The sequence below is a fragment of the Crinia signifera genome, chromosome 6, assembly GCF_055691185.1.
Source record: "Crinia signifera chromosome 6, ASM5569118v1, whole genome shotgun sequence".
NCBI classification, from domain to species: domain Eukaryota; kingdom Metazoa; phylum Chordata; class Amphibia; order Anura; family Myobatrachidae; genus Crinia; species Crinia signifera.
The window spans coordinates 268,854,129-268,872,226 of record NC_139222.1 but is presented as its reverse complement, the minus strand read 5'-3'; the positions used below and the strand labels follow the sequence as shown (position 1 = coordinate 268,872,226).

Below are 18,098 nucleotides of genomic sequence, written 5' to 3'. Positions count from 1 at the left end.
GCCCTCCTCCCTTTCTCTCTGCGCTCCCTCTCTCTCTTGGTGTCCCTCTGAGCTCTCTCTCTGTCCTCTATCTCTCTCTTTCTCTCTCTAGGGCGAGATGTACTAAGCTTGAAAAGTGATTAAATGGAGAGTGATAAACCACCAACCAATCAGCTGGCACCCGGGGAGCAATCTGCACTAGCCTCACAAGAAACTCCGGAGGCCCCTAGAACTGTGGGGCCCTAGGGCAGCTGTCCAGTAAGCCCATGCATTAAGATGGCCCTCTTATCACCACTGTCCAGGACTCACATGATCCCGCTGTACCCAGCATTTTATGGGAGTCCCCATGATGACGCTGGCCGTTCCCCTCGGAAGGCGGTCAGGCCGATGCCTGCCGGGGATGGGTGGCTGAGGTCACATGACGTCAGCAGCCCGCCCCGTTCTAGCGCTCGTAAATAAAGCCAGTTCAGAATGACTTTTATTTGCGAAGGCAGGAGAAAAATCCCATGTCGACCTAAAGACCCTGTCGACCTAACCCCATGTCCACTTAGTGGTGTGGACCTAGTTGCTGTCTATCCATTGATCCATACCCGTCTGCTAATGGTCCTCAACGGCACGCAACACTATTGCTACTGCCAACTATAATCTCCTATATATTTGGCTACATCTGTCACTCAAAGTGGGTGTCTGTGTCTATAACGCTCTGTTCCTGGACTTTCCTCTTAATGTGTGATTGCCTTCATCTGTGCTGAACACCTTTCTGAGAAATTAACCTGTTTAAAACAGGTGATGGCAATCATACATTAAGGGGAAGTCTAGAAACAGAGCATTGTGTCCCTCCTGGAGAGGGTCATGTTGGGAGGTATGTGAAAGAGAACCAGCCCAGTGAGCCCACAGACAGTGCCAGACACCCACTGCCTTCCCATGTTGCCCAGCACTGCTACTCCACAGCCACCAGGTGAGCGCCCCCCTCCCGCGATTTGCGGCAAAACCTCCCCCCCCCCGCGCGCCCCCCCCTCCCGCGATTCGTGGCAAAAACACCCCCCCCCGCGACCTCCCTCCCGCGATTCGCGGCAAAAAGAACCCCCCGCGACCCCCCCTTGCACGATTGGCGGCACCCCCCCTGCGACCCCCCTCCCGCGATTCGCGGCACCCCCCCCCCCTGCAATTCGCAGCAGCCCCAGGATTAAATGGCACATGCAAAACACTGACATGGCTATGGTCGACAATGAAAAAGGTTGACATGAGTTTTTGAAGTTTTTTTTTTCATTTTTTTAATATTTTCATATTCATTGTCATGTGTCGACATGGACACCAATGAAGTGCCACACTTATGTCAACATTTACATGTGTTGACCTTTCTGTGTTGATTTTTTCTTGTAGCAATTTGCGTCACAACCCCCCCACCCCCCCCCCGACTCCCGCGATTCACGGCACACACACACCTCCCCCGCGATTCTTGGCACCCCACCCCGTGACCCCCCCTCCCGTGATTCACGGCACACCCCCGCGACCCCCCCTCCCATGATTCGCCGCAACCCCCGCCCCGTAACCCCCCCTCCCGCGATTCGCGGCACCCACCCCCGCGACCCCCCCTCCCGCAATTCGCGGCAGCTCCAGAATTAAATTGCACATGGAAAACACTGACATGGCTATGGTCGACAATGAAAAAGGTTGACATGAGTTTTTAAAGTTTTTTTTTTCATTTTTGGAATGTTTTCATATTCATTCTCATGTGTCGACATGGACACCAATGAAGTGCCACACTTATGTCAACATTTACATGTGTTGACCTTTCTGTGTTGATTTTTTCTTGTGGCGATTCGCGTCAAACCCCCCCCACCCCCCCCCCGCAACCCCCACTCCCGCGATTCACGGCACACACACACCCCCCCGCGATTCTCGGCACCCCACCCCGTGACCCCCCCTCCCGTGATTCACGGCACACCCCCCGCGATCCCCCCTACCATGATTCGCCGCAACCCCCGCCCCCGTAACCCCCCTCCCGCGATTTGCGGCAACCCACCCCGCGACCCCCCTCCCGCGATTCTCTGCAATCCCTCCCCTCCCGCGATTCACAGCATCCACCCCCCCACAACCCCCCCTCCTGCAATTCGCGGCACCCCCGCGACCCCCCCTCCTGCAATTCGCGGCACCCTCCGCGACCCCCCCCTCCCGCGATTCGCGGACACCTAAGTTGCAATACAGGGCATCTTTCATACAATTCTAACCATATTTCTCATATACAAACGTTCACAAATTAAGGGGGCGCAGCCCCTTACGACGGTGTGAAGAGCGCCCGTAGGGCGCGATGAATCACCTAGTCTCTCTATAATCACGTATGACACACACCCAACCAGCAGCTGCTGACCTCCCGCAGTACTGCCAGCACTACAGTTTACCTCTGGGCCGCCATGTGATAAGCAGCACACAACAGCACAATGTGTGACTGCTGGCTGCCTGCCATGCACTATACTGGGATAACAGTTATGCAAGGCAACACAACTCTAAAGCCCTGTACACACGGGGGAGATATATTGCTCAGCCATATATGGCTGAGCAATATATGGCCGAGCAATATATTGCTCAGTTTCTACTTTACATCAGTGACCAGAGATGGTCGCTGATGAAAAAGAAACTGCTGGGGGAGCCCGGCAGTGGTAATCAGCTGGTCGCAGGAGCATGTTCCTGTGACCAGCGATCACTACAGGGGTAAAAACGGGAGCGCGCACCCGCACACTCCCATCGTGGGCAATATGGTCGCTTAACAGCTGAGCACGTCGGAGACCAGGGATGGGGAGCCTTGGCACACCAGCTGTTGTTGAACCACACATCCCAGCATGCCCTGCAATAGTTTTGCTATTCAGCTATGCTAAAACTGTTGCAGGGCATGCTGGGATGTGTAGTTCAACAACAGCTGGTGTGCCAAGGTTCTCCATCACTGTCTGATTCCTAGAGGCAGTTCTAGCCATGAGGCATTAGCTGCCAGCGTGGTTTCAGAGCTTGTAAGGTATTAACTATGGCATGAATATAATGTAATGCATACTCTATGGCACAGGTTCTCAATCTCGGTCCTCAGGACACCACACAGTGCATGTTTTGCAGGTCTCCTCACAGAATCACAAGTGAAATAATTAGCTCCATCTGTGGATCTTTTAAAGTGTGTCAATCAGTAAATGACTGCACCTGTGCACCTGCCGGGTGACCTGAAAAATGTGAACTTTGACAGAGTTTGGGATCCCCTGCTCTATGGCATATGACATAATGCAGTGGTAGGCAACTCCAGTCCTCGAGAGCTACCAACAGTTCACATTTTCCAGACAACCTAGCTGCTGCACAGGTGCACTCATTACTGACTGACACATTTTAAAAGATACACAGGAGGAGCTAATTACTTCACTTGTGATTCTGTGAGGAGATCTGGAAAACATTAACTGTCGGTAGCTCTCGAGGCCTGGAGATGGCTACCCCAGACATAATGTATGGCATCTACTGTATATCGGCTGTGGCATGTGATGTAATGCTGCTTTATGCTAATACTGTGGCTGTAACCGATATGCCCACGTGCTATGTCCCTTATCCTAATCACTAATCGTCAACGTTCTGGCTGTAAGAAAAAAATACACAGCGCACTGAAGGACACCAGCAACCAGATTTAACCCTTTGAGTGTCAACGATCCTCAAAATAACTCTATAATAACTTTATTATTCTCCTCTCTGGGAGAAGCCCGGAGAGGAGAGTTTCAGCAGCAGCAGCAGCAGCTCAGGGGGCGGGGCTTAAGTGTGACGTCACTGAGCCCCGCCCCCATGATGGTAAACCAGCTAATTCAGGGATCTCCGTGGAGGGGGCGGGGCTAAAATGACGCGATTGTGTCATTTTAGCTCCGCCCCCTCCTCTGAGACCCGAGGATAGCATGAATTTTAATGCCGCGATCCGGGGGACAGCGGGGGTCCCCCCCTGAATCCGGGAGGGTTGCCACCCTTCCGGGGAGCCAGGAGGGGGACACGATTTTCGGGAGACTCCCGGAAATTCCGGGAGGGTCGGCAACTCTGAAATAACTGTAAAAAATGCCAGCGCCGCTCACTGTTCTTTTAGTATAAATAAATACAAATACAGAGTCAGTTCATTGAAGTTTTGCTAAATATTGCTGTGAGCGACGCTGGCATTTTTAGGGAATATTTTGAGGATCTCTCACAGCAACGTTGGCACTCAAAGGGTTAAAGACCACATGGCAGCAGAAGCACTAAAGCTGCCCATACACGCTGCGATCCTGGCGTGCGTTCTGGGCTTAAATAGCATCCATCACATCGCATTGCATGCCTTGTGCATGCAATGCGATGCGTTGTGATGAAAAGCAAGTACAAAAAGTATGTGCAGCACATACTTTTTGTACTGTGCGATGAGGTGCCGCGGGAGCGCGCACCTCAAAGCACGCATGGCACTGCCGGGAATCGCAACGTGTATGGGCGGCATAACATTTATTAACAGTTCTGGGCTTTCTGGTTTATGCTGATTTTTGGGGAGCCGCACTCTGCACCTAGATATAGCCATAGGGACCCCCAATACTCAGAGAAGCCTTGATGGACGGTTTGGACGCTAACCCCTGTATTTGCATTATATGTAACAAAGATATCTGAATTCTGCTGGGTGCCGGACGCGGTCCCGACAGTTATTTACCTGACGTCGGGATCCCGACTGTCAAAAGGCCGACAGACAGGTGCCCGACGGCCACCCGCTATTTTCCGTCGGACTAATGACTGTCGGGATCCCGACTGTTGGAACCCTATACCCTATACCACACCCCATTCTGCTAACGTGGCCTATAGATCTGGTTACTGGTGTCATTTAGTGTGCTGGGGAAACAATGGAACTAATTCACGTTGACTTGGGATGCAGCGAATTTGCTGCGGGGACCGATGGTATGCCTCTGCGCATGCCTATTGTTGAATATCTGCATGTGCAGAGAGGGGGGTGTGCAGTGGTTGGACAGGAGACTGGCACATTGCTACGCCCAGCGTTTCCTGGTTGTGCCCATAAAAATGGTGGGTGCGCTTAGAAAATCACTGGGCGCCCCCATGCGAACGCAGGCTTAAGCGTGGGTTCGGTGGCTGTGTCACATGATGTCAGCACTCGCCCCGATCTCTCTCTATGCAGCTTATAACATATTCTAGCAAATCTTTGTTCCCCCTGGTGAGTGTCCCACCTAGATGCATGCACACAAAATATAATTTCCTAAAATCTCTGCAAGGAAAAGTTCAGATTGCAATATTCCGCGCTGCCCAGGCATATAGTACAGATGGCAATATTCCGCGCTGCCCAGGCACATGGTACAGATTGCAATATTCCGCGCTGCCCAGGCACATGGTACAGATTGCAATATTCCGCGCTGCCCAGGCACATTGTACAGATTGCAATATTCCGCGCTGCCTGCCCAGGCACATGGTACAGATTGCAATATTCCGCGCTGCCCAGGCACATGGTACAGATTGCAATATTCCGCGCTGCCCAGGCACATGGTACAGATTGCAATATTCCGCGCTGCCCAGGCACATGGTACAGATTGCAATATTCCGCGCTGCCCAGGCACATGGTACAGATTGCAATATTCCGCGCTGCCCAGGCACATGGTACAGACTGCAGTATTCCGCACTGCCCAGGCACATGGTACAGACTGCAATATTCCGCGCTGCCCAGGCACATGGTACAGACTGCAATATTCCGCGCTGCCCAGGCACATGGTACAGACTGCAATATTCCGCGCTGCCCAGGCACATGGTACAGATTGCAATATTCCTGCTGTGTGACAACAGTGAGCAGATACCACACTGGAATCTACTCCTAGCACAAGCCTACTACAGGCACATTTTACCTCCTCCAATGATCACAGCGTCATATTTCAGCTTCAGCTGCCCTGCTGTTTTGGAGTAAGTCCTTCTGCTGAGGCACCCGAGGGGTCTCATACATTGCAAGCCCGCTGCAGGCATCTCCAGGCACCAAGGAAATCCTGTAATGTGTTGCACTAAACTCTGTGCTGGTTGTGCCTGAGAGTTGGACTTTGAGGTCCGTTCTGCTATTAACCTGAAGTTTACTGCAGCATATCTACATTTATCGTGTACATCCAGCAATGCGAGAGTCTGTGCAGAAAGCACAAAGCAGCAGGGTGTAAGGCTGACGTCAGCGGGACTGAGAGCAGTAGGCAGGACGTTACATCCTAGGGAAGCCTGGAAGAAGTTTACATTAAATAAAGAAAGGCTCAATTGTAAAGGCCTAATCTTGTGGAAAAACAGGATTTCAGCTGCCTCGCGGTTCTTGTTCCAATACTAAGGGCCAGATGTATCAAGCTTCAAAAAGTGATAAAATGGAGAGTGATAAACAGCCAGCCAAACAGCTTCTAGCTGTCATGTTGTTTGAAAAATGAGAGGTAACAGACAGACACAGAGGTAGGAGGGCCCTGCTCGCTAGCTTACGCTCTGTGGGGAAATAGGCATTACATGATGACGTACTGGTCAGATTGCAAGGTGACACGCACAACTTATAACCCGTGTTGACCAACCCGGAAAGTCAAACCGGGTCATCAGAAAGTTTGGAAACTTGTGTATAAGCACGGCACCTGTTACGCAGTTAGCGTAGCGGCGCTGTCAGAATCAGCGTAGTGTTCGCATGCCCAGCGCAGGCAGCGTAGTGTTCCCACCTGTTCGCGCCTAGCCGGAGCTTATGTAGTTAGCGTAGTCAGTCAGGCGTCCGTTAGTATCAGCGTTGTGTTCCCGCCCATTCACGTCCAGCCGGAGCTTACGTAGTTAGCATAGTCAGTCAGCGCTTATTACATTGTGTGGGCACCATTGACCATTTAAACCTGGCTAACATGACAGGTGTGACTGTGTTCCTGAAACACGCCAGCCCGAAGCGCGGCGAGCACAGTGAGCCCTGCGAGGGGACGCATTACGCGTCCTCCCGAACTGTTCATACCCCCACTATCCACATCGGCGTGGAGTTGATTTTATAAAGTGTGGCAAGCGCAGTACTGTGATGGTTGTGGGGAGGAGAGGACAAGGTGACAGGACAAAGAGGATGGGTTCCAGGAGAGGGGACAAGGTGACAGGGCAGAGAGGAGTCGTCCGGGCAGAGAGGAGACGTCCCAGGAGAGAAGGAGAGGGGACAAGGTGACAGGGCAGAGAGGAGTCGTCCCAGAAGAGAAGGAGAGGGGACAAGGGGACAGGGCAGAGAGGAGGAGTCCCAGGAGAGAAGACAAGGTGACAGGGCAGAGAGGAGGGGTCCCAGGAGAGGGGACAAGGTGACAGGGCAGAGAGGAGAGGTCCCAGGAGATGAGAGGGGACAAGGTGAGAGGGCAGAGAGGAGGAGTCCTAGGAGAGGGGACAAGGTGACAGGGCAGAGAGGAAGGGTCCCAGGAGAGGGGACAAGGTGACATGGCAGAGAGGAGGGGTCCCAGGAAAAAGAGGAGAAGGGACAAGGTGACAGGGCAGAGAGGAGGGGTCCCAGGAGAGAAGGAGAGCGGACAAGGTGACAGGGCAAAGAGGAGGAGTCCCAGGAGAGAAGGAGAGCGGACAAGGTGACAGGGCAAAGAGGAGGAGTCCCAGGAGAGAAGACAAGGTGACAAGGCAGAGAGGAGGGGTCCCAGGAGAGAAGGAGAGGAGACAAGGTGACAGGGCAGAGAGGAGTCATCCCAGGAGAGAGAGGAGAGGGGACAAGGTGACAGGGCAGAGAGGAGAGGTCCCAGGAGAGAAGCCAAGGTGACGGGACAGAGAGGAGGGGTCCCAGGAGAGGGGACAGGGCAGAGAGGAGGGGTCCCAGGAGAGAAGACAAGGTGACAAGGCAGAGAGGAGTCATCGAGAGAGAGAGAGAGAGAGAGAGAGAGACAGAGACAGAGAGAGAGAGACAGAGACAGAGAGAGAGGTGACAGGGCAGAGAGTAGAGGTCCCAGGAGAGAAGACAAGGTGACGGGACAGAGAGGAGGGGTCCCAGGAGAGGGGACAGGACAGAGAGGAGTGTTCTCAGGAGACGTGAAAGGACAGAGAAGGGTTCCCAGGAGAGGGGACAGGGCAGAGAGGAGGGTTCCCAGGAGAGGGGACAGGACAGAGAGGAGGGTTCCCAGGAGAGGGGACAGGGCAGAGAGGAGGGTTCCCAGGAGAGGGGACAGGGCAGAGAGGAGGAGTGCCAGGCGAGGTGGGTTCCCAGGAGAGGGGACAGGGCAAAGAGGATGGTTCCCAGGAGAGGGGACAGGGCAGAGAGGAGGGGTCCCAGGAGAGGGGACAGGGCAGAGAGGAGGGGTCCCAGGAGAGGGGACAGGGCAGAGAGGAGGGGTCCCAGGAGAGGGGAAAGGGCAGAGAGGAGGGGTCCCAGGAGAGGGGACAGGGCAGAGAGGAGGGGTCCCAGGAGAGGGGACAGGGTAGAGAGGAGCGGGACACCAAACACTACGAGTCCCTATAGTAAAACACATGTATACTCTTTTTTATGAAAACAAAAGGAATAGTCCCATACAGAATGTACTGTGCATCTGACCACTGGAGACACTGCTGTGATCTGACCTCATCTCCTGGTACTGTGCAGAGATCTGATCGCCTGTTGTAATCGCAGCAACTTTCTACCCAGAAAGCTCAGCGCCACCAGAAACAGCGATGCCTGAGGATCACCTTACTGACTACTTAGGGCCTAATTCAGACCTGGACACACAGCGGCTGATTACTGCACATGCGTATGGTTCACAGCGCGCATGCGCAAGGCCATCCTGCCATGAAGTCCTGCGATCCTTTTTCTAAATGCACGCCGTTCCCAAGGTGATAGCAGGCATCGGCCCTCCTGCGTTCCATGGGAATGCCCACCAATTTCATGGGGACGCCCATAAACCCACTGGGCGTTCCCATGGGGAGCCCCGTTCCCGCTTCTCCCGGCAACGAACGTCCCGTCAAGTGTGAGAGACGTTCATTGCCGGGGTCTGAACATGTGCTTGAGCGGACCCCCCAACATCAGAACAGGGACGAATTCAGCCCCTTCTGAGTGTTACTGAATCAGGCCCTGTGTCTAGAAAAGTAATAGAAGCCTTTGAAGTGGTTCCGTGGCACTTGCCACCACAGGCGGAGCACAGTAAGTGGCTCGGGTCATTTGTGCAGGAAAGGGATTTCATTAATGTCACTTTTATTATTCCCTGTGGCAGGGTTACACAATGAATTATACATACAGTTCTAATGTTTCCTGCCTCAGAGATGTACCAGGAATATTCTGCCGTTTGTTATGATCAGGACATAATGCCGCAATGTCTTATGTTGCATGCGAGCTGTATATAATGACACATGAATGCAGGCAGGCAGGCAGCGGAGGCATGATTTAGTTCAGGAGTCAGTATCGGCAGGCGCCCACATTTCATAGCTTCGCTGCCATCATCCGTCTGATCTGTACAGGCACCAAGTTTCATTTTTCAATCCTAATCGCAATCTGCCCCATTCATCCATAGATCCCCTGACCCATACCTTCGGCCTAATGCACCCAGAGTCTGATTTATGTTCTGCATTCAATAAACTGTGTCGGAGACGGAGATGTGCCGCACTACAGTGCCCAGGAACAGCAGAGGTCTCTCAGTCATCACCCCTCCGCCGATGTATTACTCTGGCTTTACAGAAGGGGTAAGCGGGAAGGCTCCCACAGTTTGCGTGCCAGGTCGTGGCATTGCTGTATGATAAACTCCGGCGGGATAATGCCCAGGTGCATCGTCAGCAGCTCGTAGCATTTCACCAGCTCCGTGGGGTGGTTTTTGCTGTAATATCGAAGTAGTTTCCTAGACGTGGGAAACAAAGGAGAAGTAAAATAATCTAATTTTAGTCAAGGGCAACAAAAATTCTATTTATACTGTGCCTTTCTGTAATAGGACAGGCTTTACAGGTGCCAGGAACACAATGCAGAGGATCAGCTTTGCATAAAATGCAGAAATCATGAATATAACACTGTGGTGAAGCAGCCATTTTGGCCCGGCAGTGAGTCAGCCATTTTAGCCCGGCAGTGAGTCAGCCATTTTGGCCCATCGGAAAGGTGGTGAGGCAGCCATTTTGGCCGGTCAGTGAGGTGGTGAATCAGCCATTTTGGACTGTCAGTGAGGTGGTGAGGCAAAACACGTTTGGCTCATCAACTCCAAGGATTATTCATCCTACTCATAAAACCAAAGTGAATAGGATTACACTGGGCAGAATAAGTAACACCAAATCAGACAATGACTTTCAGGCCTAAACTTGCCAAAGTCAAGGTCAAAGAAAATTGGGTACTTGTTTCCTAGCACGGCCACACCGATGTTGATCGGGTCGGTCGCATCGCATGCGACCAAATCGCATGCGATGCGACCGACGCGATGGTCCCGATTTTTACATTGATTAAAATGTGAATAGGGTCCCTAGGACCCTATTTTACATTGGATTCAATGTAAAAGTCTCCCCAGACCCCAATTTTAACCCCCTCAACGGCACCCCACGATTGACGCCAACCCGAAGCGTGGCGAGCATAGCGAGCCCGCGAGGGGCAGCGGTACGCGTCCTCCGACCTTTTCATACCCCTACTATCCACGTCGGCGAGGAGTTGAGAATATAAAGTGTGGCGAGCGCAGCGAGCCACCGAGCCCGAAGCGTGGCGAGCGCAGCGAGCCACGCGTATAAACTTCACAGGTATACGCGTTTGCTCGCCACGCTTCGGGCTCGATGGCTCGCCACACTTTATATTCTCAACTCCACGCCGACGTGGATAGTAGGGGTATGAAAAGGTCGGAGGACGCGTACCGCCGCCCCTCGTGGGCTCGCTACGCTCGCCACGCTTCGGGTTGGCGTCAATCGTGGGGTGACGTTCACAATGGGGGGGGGGGGGCATATACAATGAGAAATGGTAGCTATGTAAAAAGTGCTTAATCGCGTCCATCGCGAACCCTATGGGAAAATCGGGTGCATCGCGTCGCATGCCATGTTAATGCACCCGACCGACGCGATGGACCTGATTTTGCCTTTGCCGGCAAAATGGACCTGATTTCAAAGGAAATCCGGTCCATCGGGGGTAATCGTGTACCTTAAGTTAAGGTACATGATTACCCCCGATTGTGGCCGTGCTAGGAAACAAGTACCGAAAATTGTTAAGGGTTTGGGAAACAAAAATGCCTCATTTTCATATACATAACATAGAGATACAAATCTGAATTAATCACAAAAAAATGTTTAGTAAATGTATTAAATACAGTATATTAATAACGCAATGAAATAAAAATTCCCCAGCTCTGAATTTTAATGTTCCCACAAACACCAGTGATCCCCCATCCTGCATTATTTACAGCGGTGGTGTCAAACTCATGGCCCTCTAGCTGTTGTGGAACTACCCATCCCAGCATGCCCTGCCATTATATAAAGTCCCGTGGCAGGGCACGCTGGGATGTGTCGTTTCAGAACAGCTGGAGGGCCATGAGTTTGACACCACTGCTTTACAACAACAACAACAACAGAAAGCGGGCATGAACCTGGGAGGAAGTGGGGAGGAGTTAATGGTAACAGAAATGAAGGCATGGAAGATTTAGCTCTTGGTCCCAAAACATTATAAGCAACAAATACGCCAATGGCCACACTGCCCACAGACTATTCCTGATGAGGCCATCAGGAATAGTCTGTGGTAGGGATGGCCATCGATAATTCGAAATCATCGATGGTTTGTGGCCGATGTCGAATACTTTTGCCATCGATGGGGGAGAACCAGATGGTTTCCCTCCATCGATGGAATAGTAAAACAATGTTTTCATTTTTTTTTTCAAAGTGTCGGGACACGGTGCATAGCTCCGCCCGACACCAGCGAAGCCCCGCCCCCATGTTTTCATTGGCCCACAGGCCAATCAATCAAGTACAATGGATGACCATCGATATGTAAAAATATCGATGGTCAGCCATTGAATAGTTTAGCACTATCGATGGCCAGTTGCAGAATTGCCATTGATGGCAATGGCAACAATGGCCATCCCTAGTCTGTGGGCAGTGTGGTAACTGGCATATTTGTAATCCATACAACAACTAAACCTGGGAATGCAACAAACAAATCTAACGTAGAATAAACTAAAACTCCCAAACCACTTTACATTCAGAGAGAAATGCTGTGTTCTGCAGATTGTTCCTTATTCTAGAACCTCCGCTTAATCAGTATTTCTCAGAATTGCTCTGGCAGTCAGTAGGACGTGGGGAACGTTGAGACATTTTCCGTTAAATAATGAAGAAGTGAAGTAAGACACAGGAAGACTATTTGCATCTTATTAACATTTAAAGCAGACACCGTGAAGAGACTACACAGCACATAATCCCACAGGATCGCTCCACAAAACAAAATATCATAAATATCCCAAAGTGTTTGGGGGCAAGACAACCACCACAACAGGTGGGCAATAACATTGCTGGTCTCAGACAGTCCAATCACAAACATTTACCTGTAATACTCTCCCGCCAGCATTCCTATGGGAGCCGCATCGTCCCCTAAGACTGGAGCGTCGATGGCTTCTAGTTTATCGCCCTGTGATATAGACGAGCCAGTGAGAAACAGACCAGTATTACACATTGGAGATACAGCACATTGTGTTACGGAATAGGCCACACTTTCCGTCAAATGGAAAACACGTTTACATAGTAAGGTTAGAAGGTGCAGGGAGGGGGGATCATTAACCCCTTCAGTGTTTTTTTTTTTTATTTTTTTTTATAGTGAGCGCTCCCCACTGAGCTAGTTTTTTCTCCATTAAAAAAACAACAACAATGTAACCCCTGGGTCCAGGTAGCGTCGCTGAAGAGTCCATCAGCTGCTGCCCTGCCCCCAGCAACCCGGCTGTGTGCGGCGTGACGTTACAAGGTCACACCGCACACAGCCGGGGAGGGAGGCAGGGCCGGGCAGCCGCTGAAGCTGAGCGCGGCACTAATCTCAGCGCTCAGTTCAACAGCGCAGCCCGGCAGGAGGGAGCTGAGGCAGTGGCACTCCCAAGAATTTTCCGGGTTTGCCAGTCTGTGCACTGGATCATAACCCAGGAAAATCTCAGAAGTACAAGGGGTGAATGATACACAGGAGAGCGCATCGTTGCCGATATTGAGCATACACACTAAATGATTTTTATTGGAGATATTTCTCAGGAGGACCATAATGATATAATCGTTTAGTGCCTAAGGGGCTGTAGGATGGTATATGAAACACAATTTACTTAATTTAATATTTTTTTTTTCAAAATGTCTCATTAAGAAACTTCTGGACTATGAGTCCATGAAAAAAATAGTCCGATCCCCTAAGACGCTATGATTCTTCTACCTCGGTATAAGTCTCGGCAGACATCTCTCAGGGAGAACATGAGCTACATGGATCATCTAGATCAGTGGTTTCCAAACTCGGGTGTCCTGGAAAACATTAACTGTGTGGGTCCTGAAGACCAAGTTCTGGAACCACGTATCTAGATGATCCAAAACAGGCTCCTGCGCTATTCACGGGTTCATTCATTCTTTCGTTGTCCGATGGTTTCAGACATTTCATACTGTGTTAGACAAAAAGGGAGACTCCAAATTAGGGATGGTCATCGACGATTAGAAATCATCAATGGTTTATGGTTGATATCGAATAGTTTTGACATCGATGGTGGAGAACCAGATGGTTGCCCACCATCAATGTCAAGCTTAAAACGTAGTTTCCTTTTTCTTTTCATTAAGGGGCTTGGACACGGAGCACAGCCATGAAGCCCCGCCCCTGTATTTTGATTGGCCTGCAGGCCAATCTTTCAAAGCAAATGGATGTCCATTGATATGTAAAAACACTGATGGGTCCTCCATTGACTAATTATACACTATCGATGGCAAAGACAATGATGGTCATCCCGACTCCAAATAACCAGAAACACTTACAGCTTCATTCTCAAACCACAGGAAGTAGCAGCAGTAGTAGTCGCCGTCACGGAACGTCAGGGTCGTGTAGCCCTTCTGAAGGTAGCGGCGGGACAAACCGATAAGGAACCAAACCTAGGAAGCGACATAAGTCATTGTATGAGCAAAGGCAGTCACCAGAACACATGCAATTCTGAATATAAATGTACCTGCAGGCTATGTTCAGTGTATTTAAATTGGACAGTCTGTACTCTTGTAGACGTCTATTCTATTTAATGCAGTCCACTTGTTAAAGATTTGAATACAATATATTGTGCATTGACTGTGGGTGGCAGGTACTGTATCCGAAATGTATGTGATAATTTGCAGCAAAATAACCATCTCAAAACACAGGGAGAAAGGATTAATTGCATGCTTAATTATTCATAATGCACTGTAGCATAAGAATTAACTTTCTGAGCGAGGACAGGGGCACCGAGAGCAGACGGCGTCTATTCCACAATGATCTCAGAATTAGAAATAAACACTGATTTTTTTCCTGCCACTAAATGCCTCTCAATGGCCCTTATTCTGGTTCACTTGCAAAGGCAATTTCCTTCTCACAAAACCATGTGCACTGCAGGTGGGGCAGATGTAACTTGTGCAGTGAGAGTTGTATTTGGGTGAGTTATTTTGTTTCTGTGCAGGGAAAATACTGGCTGCTTTATTTTTACACTGCAATATAGATCTCACTTGAAAGTAAAACCCCACCCAAATCGAACTATTTGCACAAGTTACATCTGCCCCACCTGCAGTGCACATGGTTTTGTCCATTTGAGAAGTAATTTGCCTTTTCGAGTGAACTAGAACAGTGATGGCTAACCTGTACACTCCAGCTGTTGTAGAACTACACATCCCAGCATGCCCTGCTAGTTTTACTATTTGGCCATGCTAAAACTTGATGCAGGGCATGCTGGGATGTGTAGTTCAACAACAGCTGGAGTGTCAGGGTTAGCCATCACTGAACTAGAATAACCCCCATAGTGCAATGTGCAGGTTTACCTGTAGGTGTCACCAAGAGGGAACAATAACTGAAGAGCCTTCTCTATATATAAAACCTTCTCCGGCTATAAGGATTCAGTTTCCCATTCAGGAGAGCTGTAGCGGTAGATAGAATAGACAAAGAAAGCAAGGAAAGGAGAAGACAGTGAAAGAAAGCAATGTAATACAGAGTGCTAAACCTAAAGTACAGATGAGCCCCTCTCTTGCTCAGCTCTCGCCAGAACGTCCCCGCTGGTGAGAGCCGGCGGAACAGGACTCGATCAGACAGTCTCTCGGCAATGGGAACCTCCCTGAAGAGTTGTGGGGGGTGTGTCGGGGCGGCAACGGGGACAGTGGGTTGAGGCGGCAGACTGTTTCGGGGAGCTCCATCACCGCGGGGCGCGCAAGCGTCCCATGCGGGGGCTGGCGCCAGCCCCTGCGAAGATAAAACGGTCTCCACCTGTATCTTTACTTAGAGCACTCTGGAGTGAGTTATAAGACTCATAATGATGTGACTTTTGGATAACAAATACTCCAAAAGATGCCCTATTAGTTATACAGTCCGTCACTCGAGGGCAATTCATTTCAATTGAATAGCTCAACAAATGTCCAATGTGACCTCCATTGTGGTCAACAACAGTTTCCACTTTCTACAGCAGAACATAACAAGTCAGGTGAAATAGGCAGCAGGCAGAATGTCTAAAGCGGTCTTCAGATCTTACAGGGTATGGCCTCCATTCCGATACACCCGATTCTTCAAAACACCCACAAATAAAATGTGCATGGTGTATTATTTAGAAATTGGGGTGTCTAAGACGGATGAAAGTAGCTGCTGAAGACCCTCACTTGGGTATGTTTTGCGATAGCAGCTGTTGCACGATCCAGGTGATATGTATCACCACATTGCCAACTGGTAACAAAATTTAGTACAAATATTTATTTTTTCAATGAATGGCTGGTGCATTGTCTGAAAGACCATGGGTCGAATGTAATAGGGTGCGAGAATCAGTAAGAGAGAGATTTGGGGAGCGGTTTCCCATTTTTTTTAAAGCAGCAATCATTTACATGACAAAATCAACCCGGTTTTGCAGTGTAAAATGATTGCCGCTTTAAAACAATGGGACAACTCTCCCAAAATTGCTCACTTTCTGATTCTCATACCTTACATTTGGCCCCAGGTGTCTAAATGTAACATCGTTACGAGCCCTACATTGTAGTAGGAATACTTTGATTTTATCAACCCTGCCCCTGTAGAGCAACGGTTCTTAACCGCGGTCCTCAGGACCCCCCAATAGTGCACGCATTACTCACTGACACATTTTAAAAGATCCCAGGTGGAGCTAGTTATGTCACCTGTGAGGAGACCTGGAAAATGTGCACTGTTGGGGGGGTCATGAGGACCGAGGTTGAGAATCACTGCTGTAGAGGGACTAAACGTTTAGTGATAGACCCAGCCAAGAAGATGTGGAGAACCTTTGGATTACAGAAAATAGCACGAAGAACACAAGTGAATCTTGAAATATAAAAACCTATAGAAGGAGCAATACAGGTAAATACGATTATTATTATTATTATTATTATTAATTTTACCCCTATGGATTCCATTGAAAGAAGAGGATTCCTGGGAATAATTTTATTATACTCCCACAACATTAAATGAATGGACAATATACTGTAATATCATAAATGCTTTAGGATTTATTTACAATATCCATGAGAATATATGTGAATCAGGCCTTTTCTCCGGAAACCCTGGTGCACTACAAACTCTATGGGCAGTATTCAATGAGGCCAATTCGCCATGTTTCACAGCGAATGTGTGCTATTTTCGCGTTGGAAGGTGATTTTTTGTGCCAGAAAGCGAATCAGCCTATTCAACGTGCACTTTTCACACTCTGCGAACAGTGAATGACGGACAATTCGCCGTCTGATAGTCTCCGCAACTCGCTGTGGTTTTTCAATGGGTTTTTTAAATGTGATTCGCCGTGAGTGTATTCAATGAGAAGATGGCGAATTGCTTTCTAAGTGATTTTCACCATGTGTCACCATGTAGCAATCGACATCTTTTTATGGTGAAGTGGAATGTGCACTTTTAAAATAAAGGTTTTTTTTTTTTTTTTTTTAATCTGGTGTAAAAAAAAAAAAAAAAAAAATCATGAATTTTATTATCTGAAGGGGCGTGCTATTTTTATTCATGTGCTTACAGCACATGAATATATATTTAATGAAAACATTTTTTTTTTTTTTACACATTACACCCAGCAGGGGGCCGGGAGCAGAGAGCCACTCATTAGATATTCATATATTCACTGCTCCCGATCATTACATATGCACGATCGGGAGCAGTGCTAGCGGCTCCTACCCGGTCCCCTGCTGGCTCTCCCGGGGGGCAGTTTGTGCTGCCTATGTCCCGGGGAGCTCTCCTACCCCCACTTACATTCTGGGGCAGGCAGGGAGACTTCGATCTCCCTGCCTGCCGCCGTCCCCCGGCGGCGTCCGCCGCAGGGGTTAAGATTCGCCATCAGGGGCAGCGAGCCCCTGCGGAATTGAATACTAGGACAGGGAGGGCTGGCAGCGAAGGCTCCAGCCCTCCGGAACACGGCGACAGTGCAGCGAATCCTAAACAGGATTCGTTGCACATGCCGTATTTAGTCATTGAGTACTGCCCTATCAGTCACATGTACAGTATGGGGGGAGATCACAGTGTTAATACAGCTTTTCAGCAAATATTACCATTTAATAAAACCCAATTATAAGAACAGGAGGTAAGCTGCATACTGCACGCAGAGGTTGCGGAAGTTTATTACGCAGTTGGTCATTATCATATAAAGGTCCATTACAGAACTGCAGATGCACAGTGCAGATATAGCAACAGCTGGCCCTCCGCGTCTAATACCACACCTCATATATTCAGCTGTAAGGAGCGATAAAACGTTCATTGTTTATGCTCATTGCACTATCTATATTAAACTATTAATTATTTAACATTTTCAGCCCTCACTGGTCACTGTCCTTGTATTATACAGGCTGTATATACTGCAGAACGTCCGCATTGAAGTTTTGTCTGTATACATCATAAGGTCATGCAGTGCTATGATTTCTCTATACCAGCTCACGGCTACGAAACGCGTTGGGCGCCACATTCCCCAGTAAGGAACCCTCACAGATCAGACAGATCGGAGAGGAGGAACACCAATAATTGTCCTGCTGACGGGACAGGTAAACCTACATAT

The 18,098-nt window shown here is 49.5% G+C and overlaps 2 protein-coding genes across 2 annotated transcripts in view; both read right to left on the bottom strand.

The window, feature by feature from the left end:
• PYROXD2 (pyridine nucleotide-disulphide oxidoreductase domain 2) overlaps positions 1 to 6,123 on the bottom strand; it is a 55,872-nt gene extending 49,749 nt beyond the window's left edge. The window contains exon 1 of the mRNA XM_083149568.1: positions 5,850 to 6,123. Within this exon, the coding sequence (XP_083005694.1) occupies positions 5,850 to 5,964 (115 nt within the window). The 5' untranslated portion in view covers positions 5,965 to 6,123. The remainder of the gene's footprint in view (positions 1 to 5,849) is intronic.
• A 2,990-nt stretch (positions 6,124 to 9,113) lies between these two features.
• Positions 9,114 to 18,098, bottom strand: part of HPS1 (HPS1 biogenesis of lysosomal organelles complex 3 subunit 1) — a 48,875-nt gene continuing 39,890 nt past the window's right edge. The window contains exons 18-20 of the mRNA XM_083150229.1: positions 13,867 to 13,980; positions 12,423 to 12,505; positions 9,114 to 9,767 (exon numbers count right to left, since the gene is read on the bottom strand). Of these exons, the coding sequence (XP_083006355.1) occupies positions 9,605 to 9,767; positions 12,423 to 12,505; positions 13,867 to 13,980 (360 nt within the window). The 3' untranslated portion in view covers positions 9,114 to 9,604. The remainder of the gene's footprint in view (positions 9,768 to 12,422; positions 12,506 to 13,866; positions 13,981 to 18,098) is intronic.